This window comes from Furipterus horrens, unplaced genomic scaffold, assembly GCF_987537825.1.
Source record: "Furipterus horrens unplaced genomic scaffold, mFurHor1.1.pri manual_scaffold_3, whole genome shotgun sequence".
Lineage (NCBI taxonomy): Eukaryota > Metazoa > Chordata > Mammalia > Chiroptera > Furipteridae > Furipterus > Furipterus horrens.
The window spans coordinates 20,316,235-20,326,493 of NW_028327173.1; the positions used below are offsets into that span (position 1 = coordinate 20,316,235).

The following is a 10,259-nucleotide window of genomic DNA, read 5'->3' on the forward strand; positions in this document are numbered from 1 at the left end:
AGGATTTGGGGGCCCATCTATACCCTTCTCCTTACAGAGGGGAAAACTGAAAGGAAGTCCCAGCCCAGAGTACAGAGCTTGTTTTTTCCTGAGTGCCCCGGGAAGGCAGCAAATGCTCTCCTCTCCTTGGGAAGAAGCCCTGGAACTCGGAGGAGGCGGTGCACAGCCGTCTCCCGCGCCAACTCCTCCTGCTTCAACTGCGTTAAGAAAATGACCCAAATTGCCGACTCAGAATAGAGCTGCAGGTTGCATAGTAATTTGTGTCATTTACATATACCACAGAGGCTGTGGCGCTCACAAGCCGCTCGAAGCCGGAAAAGTTCCCGAAGGAGCCCCGACCCCACTGCTGGTTCACCCTTCTTCTCCCTTCTCTCTGTCCCACCCCGCACCTCACCCCTGCCCCCACTTCCAATCCCTTCAGCTAAAATCCCACACCTCGCCCCACCCCCAACTCAGCCTCTAGTGCCAGCCCCGACCTACATCCCAAGGCCGAGGGCCCCCTCTGCTGTCATCCGCGGGTAGGGCAGCAGCAGAGCTCGTGGGGCCCCACCCCTGAGAAGAGGGACTCCCTCCAACAACAAACACACCATCCTTCCCAGTCCAGCATGGTCCAGGGTGAGGCTGGTGCATAGGTAGACTTCAAGAAGGGATGGGTAGGGGTACAACCCTTTAGGCCCAAGTGAAAGGTGGGGTCCTGTCAGAAGTTCTCCAAGCCAGGCCCTGTTTATCCATGTGGGTTAGGGAGCCAGGAGCAGCTAGTTGGCAGGTCAGTCCCCAGACTCAGTTCACCCAAGGTGCACCCCACACTGATACGCTTTACAACTGTAGCTGCTGTTAGTAGCTCACTCCAGGCCCCAGGCAAAGCAGCACCATCCAGCCCTAACACCAGCCTGAATGTCCAGCTGCCAGGCCAAGACCCTTGGCTTTCTCCAGTGTCTGGGAGCTGGCAAGAGATCCAGAGGAGTCATCCTTTATGGATCTCTCGACTTCCTCAACAGATACCACACACAGATACACACACACACACACACGCTCTCTGACTAATACACACAGACACAGAGACACATAGGGACTATGGTGGTAACCCCCCACTCCCATTCCAACCATCCAAAGGAAAAAGTCTTGGTAACTGAAAATTTTTAACAGCATTGCAGCTTGCTCTCCAATTTCTCCCTAACAATCTGTACATGTTTATGCCCCTTCAAAAGCCTGATTTTCTCTCTCCCCTGACCCCAGTCCTGCCTTCTCTCCCATTACCTCTCCTTCCTCCTAGTTCAGACCACTTGCAAAACTGCTTCCAGAACCCACCATGGCAACAGCTGTGACCTGGCACAAAGTGACAGTTAGGGACCTCAGAGAAGCAACTGGCAAGATTGTTCCCTCCATCCCAGCACTTTAACTTTGCTACTACACCTGTGCACAAAAAACTCACAGACACACCCACCCCAACCTACACCTGGCCAGGCCCAAGGTCTCTCCTGCCCAACCAGCAGATGCATGCAGTCTCAACTTTGTCAAAATCTTTATTGAACCAAAAACCAACGCTAAGCAGCTTGCAGAACAGAAAACTCAAAAGGGGCAGGTGGACTGAGCTGACTCTCCCTTCCTCTGCCCCTGTCTCTCCCTGAAATAGCTCAGGGTTCGGCACTGGTAATGAGGGTCATGATTCTCTAGGGAGGGGACACTCAGAGCCAGCTCCATTTGTAGGTTCTAAAGAGGAGTCAGGGGCTGGTCCAGGGGGTTCTGGAGCTGCAGGGGACTGGCAAAAGAGGCCCAGAATTCCATGGGCTGCAGGGGGCTGGGGAAGGAGCTCCTGGCCTGGAGATCTCAGGGAGGCTTGGAGCTGGTGGCTCATAGTCACCAGGCATTCAAGATGCTGGAGCAGAGCTCGTTGGGGACAGAAAGCCCTGTGGAGGTGCTGGCCATGACCAGCTGGTGCTCCTGAATAGGGGTGCCAGGACTGGCGCCAGCCTGGTCTTGTGGGCCCCTGCCCTTGCCCAGGACTCTGCCAGGTCTCAGGCTCTTCCCACAGTCTCCCCCGGCCTCTAGAGGGCCTCTGCCAAGCACAAATTCCCCTTGGAGCCAGGCTGCCTTTGCCCTGGCTTTGCTGCAGGGTACCCCCTGCAGGAGGGGACCCCTTCTGGGCCACGTCTGGCCTCTTTTCGTTCCGCTGGTAGCATCTCACCTCCACTTTTTTGTTGAAGGAGACCATCTTGCGAACCTTCCCCAGCAAGGCACTGAACTCTGCTGTGTCTGGAAGCCCTGCCTTGGGGAACAGCGCAGCCAGCAGCAGGCTTGAGTGAGTGGCTTCCAGGCCTGGGGAAAAAGGAGGGGAGAAACCAGAGGAAAGAATGCATAGTCCCACAGAAGCTGCATTGTCGCGTGGCAGGAGATCTGGAGGTTAGACCCTGAGAAGAGCTTTCCAGCAGTGAGACTGGCACCCATGGGATGCTGGGGAAAGTGGAAGGATGAACCTGTCTCAGAAGATTTGCTCTCAGTGTGGGAAATCATTTACCTGGCTGAGGGTAGACATCTGTGAAATGAAGAAACTAATAGTACCATTCTGCTAGAGTTATTTTGAGGACTAAATGAATTAATGTAAGTAAGCAATATACAGAGATTCCCCAGCTCAGGGAGAAACCTTCCATGGAGCCACAGGACAGGTGTGGGGCTGGGGGCAGGGAGGTGGAGGAAGCCACCCGCTGGGGCAGCAGACACAGCATGGGCTTTCCTTTCTGTGGAAACTTGGACAAATCTTACATCTTTTGTGGGTCTCAGTTTCCCCATCTGTGCAGTGGAGCTAATCATTCTGGCCTACTGGTTTCCCCCTACATAAGGTCATGCTTGGACCAGGGTTCTAGCACCACCCGTGAGCTACTGTTGTTATTATCACATTTTCCTATCTCAGGAATTCTCTTCTGAGACATGCCTGCCTCCAGAGAAACATGGGTAACTGTGTCAACAATGCCCCATCTGATCACCAAGTGAGGGGAGGCAGAGTCTGGTATGGGCATTGGGATACTCACCAGGGCCTCCAAGAGAGCGCAGGCTGGTGGGCAGGGGCTGGAAGGCAGGCAGGGGCAGCAGCACCACCACCACGTGTTCCACAGCTGCCAGGCAATGGCATTGCTTATTGTTGAGGTAGGAGTAGAGCAGGCGGCAGTTCTGGGTGTCCTGAGCCCCCTGTGGGCACAGCCTGACCACACAGATGTCCTGCAGTTGCAGGAAAGAGAGCAGCTGTAGGAGCAGTCATACTTCACTTCCGCAAACACCTCTGCTCTTATCTAAACCCCTGGGGGGAAGTGCATCCCCATTTTCCAGAGAAGAAAACAGAGGGACTTGGCTGCAGTCACAGTGGGAACTTGACCCAAATATCCTACACCAGGTCTCTGCTCCAGAGGTAGAGAGAAAGGGAGCACAGAGCTGGGGGGACAGTGCTAGCAGAAGGGGTGGTGCTGAAGGGTGGACAGTTACCTTGGCCTTGGCTGGGCAGATGCTGGCCAGAATGTCCCAGATGGTGTTGGGAGGGATGCAGCCTGCTGAGCGGATCACCTCGGGCAGGGCCTAGGGGCAGGTACATGGCCAGTCAGACCCCCAGATTCTCACCCACTTAGGGCAGACTAAATACCAGGCTGTGGCAGAGAGGATGGGCAGGCAATCTATCAGGAGCCCAAAGGGCTGCCCAGGAAGCTCTAATTGCCCCTGGGGTCCTACGGCCTGTCATAGCCAATCTCCTACAGCTTCTCAGAAGCCCCTCCCTCCCTCCTCTAACCTCCTGCAGTCATCCCACACTTTAGCTGATCATTAGTCACTTAATCACTCCTAAAATCTCCTCTGGGCCAGCAAGGCATAGACCCCTCTCCTGGGTCCTTCTTGCTTTATGCTTGGGTTACAGGAGTCCTTTGCCCATGCATGTCTCTGTAGGAGTGGGGCTGGCATCTCATTTGCCCCCATGTGTACTGCAGAGCCAGGCACAGAGAGAATCTTACAATGAATGAATGAACGAATGAACGAATGAATGAATGACAGTGTGAGGAGCTGACTGGGCTCATAAGTGTGTGAGGGACTCCCTGATGAATAGGGCAGTAGTACCGTGGTGAGCTGGCAGCTGAGTCCTGAGACCAGCTGGGCCTTGGCCCGGAACTGCTTGATGGAGAACATGTGCAAAGCTCCCTCCCAGGGCAGCTGGCTGGGCAGGGCCTTTGTGGGCCCAGCAGGCATCTGGAGCCTAGAGGGAGGGACAGAGACAGGGCCAGGCAGAGCAGGCCATCAGGGCTTCCCCCAGCATCTCCTTACTTTTCAAAAAAGATCCTGCACCCTCACAGGGGGTGCTAGAACCCTGGTCCAAGCATGGCCTTATGTAGGGGAAACCAGTAGGCCAGAACGATTAGATCTACTGCACAGATGGGGAAACTGGACCCACAAAAGATGTAAGATTTGTCCAAGGCTCCACAGAAAAGAAAGTCCATGCTGTGTCTGCTGCCCCAGCGGGTGGCTTCCTCCACCTCCCTGCCCCCAGCCCCACACCTGTCCTGTGGCTCCATGGAAGGTTTCTCCCCAAGTTGGGGAATCTCTAGAGAGGACACAGAGGCTGGGCTTGGGGCTCTCTGGAAGACATTGTCCTTCACCCTTCTGTTGGCCTTGGAGGAGCCTGGATGCTCACAGGAGGACTTCCAGTCTGCAAACAGCAGAGGCAAGAACTAAAACAGGGGCAGGCAGCCAGGCTGAAGCCAGCCCAGGGCTTTCCCCACCCTGCCACCTCCTTCCCAGGGCATGCATCCATTACTGCAAACCCCACACGCAGCTCCAGTGTGCCCTCGCCACCCCCACCCTGGACCCTTCCTCTGTCTCCTACAACGCTTGCAGATGTGGCAGTTGGCGTCTAAGAAGTGGTGCTCATGTTGCTCCGTGGAGTCCTCCTGCTGCTCCGTGGAGTCCTCCTGCTGCTCTGTGGGGTCCTGCTGCTGTTCCGTGGGGTCCTGCTGCTTCTCCGTGGGGTTTTCCTGCTGCTCTGCAGGGTCCTCCTGCTTCTTCACCGGGTCCTCCTGCTGCTCCGTGGGGTCCTTTGACATGACAGGCAGGGCCAGTGGGCTGCAGTCAGTGGACACCATGGGTCCCTGGGAGGCACAGGAGGAAAGGGGTGGACTGGGAAAGCAGCTGGGGAAGTCAGGAACCCTCCATGAGCAGAAAGCCTCAGGGATGTGGTTTTATTTTTCCAAATAGTATATTATTTTATTACAAAAGTATTGTGAACTTGTCAAAGAAAATATGGAAAACATAGCAAATTTGAAAATTAAAAAGAAAAATAATCACCCCTGTCCTATCACTCAGAGAAAACTGTTGATATTCTGGGCATTCCTTTATAATAGTTTTTTGATACACAGGTTTTAGGGATCCTTTTACTAAAATAGCTAGGATCAAATATTCAACCTTACAGACATACCTCAGAGATATCGTGGGTTCGGTTCTAAACCACCACAATAAAGTGAATTTTGCAATACAGGGAGTCAGACGAATTTTTTGGTTTCCCAGTGCATATAAAAGTTATGTTTACACTATTCTATAGTCTATTATGTGTTCAATAGCCTTGTGTAATAAGAATGTGTTACTATGGTGAACACACAATACAATATACAGATGATGTGTTATAGAATTGTACACCTGAAACCTATATAATTTTATTAACCAATGTCACCCAGTAAATTCAATGCATTTTTTAGAAATAGAGCAAAGTACGAAATACAGGAAGACAATATGCTCAGGTATCTTAGTGTCCCCCAAATAAATTTTAGGTTCCCCCAAATAAAACAAACAAAAAAATACTTTATTGTTAAAAAATCCTAACCATCATCTGAGCCCATGGGAAAAATTGTGCCAACAGACTCACTTGACGGAGGGAGGCCACAAACCTTCGATTTGCAATAAATAAATGAATAAAGCAATATTTGCGAAGCACAATAAAGCAAAGCACAACAAAATGAGGTGTGCCTGCATTCTCATTTTGTCCCAGAATTGTAGCAGAGCCATTTGCCATGTTATATAGTCCCTGCAAATATGACACGGATGGGGTGGGCGGCAGTGTGTACACACATCACCTTGGTTGCCAGATGATTGGCTCATTTCCAGGTTCTGACTACCACCAATGGAACTGAGGACATCCCTGAGCAGAAAATATTTTCCTAAACTTCCAATTAGTTCCTTAGGACAAGTTCTCAGAAGCAGATGACAGAATCAGGGAGAGTGGACATTTTTAAGACTCTTGATGTCCATTGCCAAAGCACCTTTCTTCCTCGCAATAGAAACAGCTTTAAACACAAAACACACATTGCTTTAGGAAGACTCGGGAAACTCTTTAAAACTCTCCTCTTGCCCCTATAAACCACCTCCGGAGCGGGGCCAAGGCTCAGGCTCCGGACTCAGACAGCCAGCTTCAAATCTCAGCTGCCCCTCTGCTAACTGGTTGACCTCAGGCAAACGGCTTCTGGCTCCTCATCCAGGAAACTGGGATCACCTACCTCATAGGTCACTATGAGATCTGAATGAGGCAATGTTTGTAAAAGGCACACAGAGTAGGTGTTTCAATAAGGAGTAAAGATTGTTGTGTGTGATTTTCCCTCTCCTACTCTGCCACCCCCTGCTCTTCCTCTCTCTCTGCCCTCCAGGTCTTCCAAGCTCCTCGCCCCACACATATTCAGTTGGTTCAGGGAACACAGATTGGATTTAGCTGGGGAGCAGCCATACCCCTGAGGGCTCCTCTCTGCACAGACAGCAGCTCTGGTTGGTGGCCTGGTATTGGGTGGAAGGAGCAAAGATTTCTGTCATGTTCGCTGCCATTTCCCCAGGGAACATGGCTCAAGGGGCCTTCCCTGCACTCCCCGTCCTAAGCACACAGCTGAGACTGGGATGATCATCTGACCCAACAAAAGCCAGAGCCACCTTCTGAGAGTGACTGAAGGGAGCCCCGGGAGACTTCTGACAACTGCAGGATGTAAGCTGATGGGCTCATTGACTGGTGGGCTGCCGAGCCACCTTGCCAGGCCATGTGCTAGATGGAGGGGCCAAGGAGGAGGAAGGAGCAGGATGGACATGAAGACGGGGCAGATCCCCAGCAATAAGAGGATACTCTGCACCAACTGCCTTGCAATCTGGGTGGTTCCCTGCCTGGAGCACCCTTAAGTCCTGCCAAATAGAGCAGGCCTCTGTTTCTTTTTTCTTTTTTTTAATATTATGTTTCTTTCTTTCTTTCTTTTTTCGTTTTTTTTTAAACAAGGTTACTTTATTTTTATTTTGTTATTTTTATTATTTATCTGTTTTGTTTTGTTTTTTAGAGAGAGGGGAAAGGAGAAAGAGAGGGAGAGAAACATCGCTGTGTGGTTGCCTCCCACACTCCCCCAACTGGTGACATGGTGTGCTACCTACTCATGTGCTCTGACTGGGAATCGAACCAGCGACACTTGGTTCGCAGGCCAATGCTCAGTCCACTGAGCCATAGAAGCCAGGGCTAGGTCTCTGTTTCTTACATGCACAAAGGCACTACCTCAAACAGTGTAGCCCCCCTGCTTCCCAACTGGGTATCTGATCAGAAGGTCTGCAATTTGGGGGAACTGCGGTTCTAGGACCACTTATATGGGGTCCCTTGGGGTTAGGACAAAGGTAGGGGGACCAGCATTGAGAAGGAGCTGCCAGGCCCTGCGCTGGCAGCTGTCTTGCCCCATGCTCACCTGAACCCTGTGTGTTAGGTCATTACCCAGCTTTACATCGAAGACTGTAGGCCTCAGAGAGTCAGATGATTTGCCCAAGACAACACAGGTGGAGAAGTAAGGAGTGGGATCCAGGGCACAGACCCTGCCCGGCACCAGGTCAGGTCTCCGCTTACCACCAGATCCTCCAGGGTTAGGATTTGGTCTGTATCACGCAGAATCTCGACTTCACCCTTATGGGTCAGTTTGGAGGTCGGGAGGCTGCAGGACTCTTGCTGTTGCTGCTCAATGATCTCCAGGCCCTGGTAGGGTGGAGCAGCCCAAGCTCAGCAGGTTTCAGCGGTCTCTGGCCACCAAGAACCCAAGTGCCCGCTGTCCTCCATTGAAGCCTCTCTCCTGTGGTCCTCTTCCAGGCCGGCCTTTTCCCTTCCCCCACATTTTTGCTTCTTCCATTCCCTTCACCTGAAAAGCCCTCTACCCTCAGCCCTACCTTGCCATATTCCACTCATTCACCCTCCAACACAACCTCTGCCTCCTTCAGGAAGCCTTCTTGAACTTTGCCTTTACCCACATGTCAATTCTGCTTCCCACTGCACCCCACCCTCCGTCCTGGGAAGAGTGCCGTCTTTGAAGTGCCAGCTGGGCCATTAATAAGACCCACAAGGTAGTGTGGCCTTGGGGAGGCATTTTACTGCTCTAAGCCTCAGTTTATCTGTTCTCTAGGAATTAAATTAAGAGCGTTATATTAAACAGCATACGTAGAGTGCTTAGTCTGGAGCCTGGCTCATAGTAAAGGCTACTTGTGGTTCTCGTTGTTGATCAATGCCATCCTATCTGAAATATCTCCTGAAAGCCTGTGTCTCCCTTTGTAACCACCCCTGGAGGACAGAAGTCCTCTCCTGCCTGGCAGCGCTGGCTTCATGGGCATGGGCACTGGGGCAGCTGCCCAAGGCTCTGTTTAGAAGGGCCCCATTTTTAATGCTGCCATCACTTTGAAACTCTTAAGAGTTGTTGAACAAAGTGCCCCACATTTTCATTCAGCACTGACCCCACAAATTATGCAGCTGATCCTGCTCCCTGGTCCCTCACAGTGCCTGGATAAAAGTTCAACCTATCATGGACAGATTCACCTAATGGATTCTAGTAATTAATTCTAATCAGTGTCTACCAGAACAGGAGCCTTCACAGCCACTCCATCCCCCTGGCCTCACTCCCTGAATCGGTCCTTCCCTGTCTCACTGGGCCAAAAAGCCACTACGCAAACATCCCCACAGCCCACTCAGTGCCCACACCTTCCCTGCCCCTGAACAGTTCCCAGGTAGGGGAAGACCCATGGACACAGGGTACATGGAGATGTAACTGTGAAGTGCGGGGACGGTGGGGTCCCTTACCCAGCCTGTGGCGCCAGGAAGACTTCTGGCCTTTTCTGGGACTTTTGAGGCTGTAATGGGACCAGAGGCACCCCAGGGGGTCTATCCCCCATGGATGGTGGATGTCAGCCATGGACTCCAGAGTCTGGACCATCATCCCCAGTTCCCTCTCCCAAACCGAGCTCCACAGAAAAGCACGTGGAAGACACCTCTTGGGTGTGTCACTCCTCTCCCATGCCGTCCACTCCTAATCCTCTTCATTTCTGCCTCTTTTCCTAATTTTTGGGGGGTGGAGTCTCTCTCTCTCTCCATCTGTCTGCTTGTTCTTTTCGTCTCCTCGTTTCGACATTTCTCTCTGTCTGTGCCCCCCACGTCTCCCACCTTCCTCCTCACTCTGCCCTGTCTCCCTTCCTGCTCCATACTCAGGTCACCCCTCTCCCACCTGCTCCCCCCCTGTCCTGTCACCTATCCCAACCTGACCCAACAGCTCACCCTTTTCTCCTCCTGGTCCCGCCAGAGAGCCAGCTCTTGGGGGGCCAGCTGAAATGAGTTCATCCGCACCAGGCGGTGGGGGGTGACATCTCCACGAACCACTTTGAGGAACAGGTCCTGCAGGGGCAGGGGCAGGGGCTGCACCACACTGCTCTGAGAGCCCCGACCCCAGCATCCTGCCAGGGCTTTGTGCCTCTGAGAGGGGCGTGGCCCAGCCAAAAGTCCCTCTCACGTGGTTCCTGGGGTCACGCAAGTTGAACAGCAGGCTGCGGTACTTGTTCTTGTAGTGGTAGTTGGTGGCTCGTGTCAGGTCGAAGAGGGCTGCCTCGATGCCAGCAGCGATGCCCTCCACCACCTCCTCACTCCACACCAGGTCTGGGAGCTTCTGAAGGCTGTGGGGACAAGGGCGCGGCCATGGCACTGCACTGAGGTTGTCCAGGCAGTCAGCCCAGGAGGGAGAGATCCGGGTGGGAAGCAGGGTCTGGCAGGTTCCTACATGAACTCATTCATTCTCACCCCACCTCTGTGAGGGATAAGTATGATCATTCTCCATTTACAGAAGGGGTAAGTGAGGCTCAGAGAAGATGAATGGCTTGCTCAAAGCCATGTGATGAGTGGCAAAGCAAGATCTGACTGCTCAGCTCCTGCTCCATCGGTGGCCAGTGGAACTGAGGCATGTATAAAGGGGAGGAAGCCT

The 10,259-nt window shown here is 52.7% G+C and overlaps 1 protein-coding gene across 3 annotated transcripts; it reads right to left on the reverse strand.

The window, feature by feature from the left end:
• Positions 1-1,505: 1,505 nt before the first annotated feature.
• Positions 1,506-9,679, reverse strand: SPOCD1 (SPOC domain containing 1). Of its 3 annotated transcripts, none has more exons than XM_090271530.1 (9): positions 9,563-9,679; positions 7,877-8,002; positions 5,076-5,117; positions 4,859-4,925; positions 4,528-4,678; positions 4,093-4,228; positions 3,475-3,564; positions 3,027-3,213; positions 1,506-2,316 (listed from the first exon to the last, which is right to left on the reverse strand). In XM_090271530.1, the coding sequence occupies exons 1-9, from the start codon at positions 9,623-9,625 to the stop codon at positions 1,661-1,663; spliced, it is 1,518 nt and encodes a 505-aa protein (XP_090127656.1). In that variant the 5' UTR covers positions 9,626-9,679; the 3' UTR covers positions 1,506-1,660. The 3 variants fall into 3 exon arrangements, with proteins under 3 accessions (XP_090127656.1, XP_090127655.1, XP_090127654.1); XM_090271529.1 differs by having other exon boundaries at positions 4,093-4,242; positions 4,527-4,678; XM_090271528.1 differs by having other exon boundaries at positions 1,506-2,370; positions 4,093-4,242; positions 4,527-4,678.
• Positions 9,680-10,259: the final 580 nt, after the last annotated feature.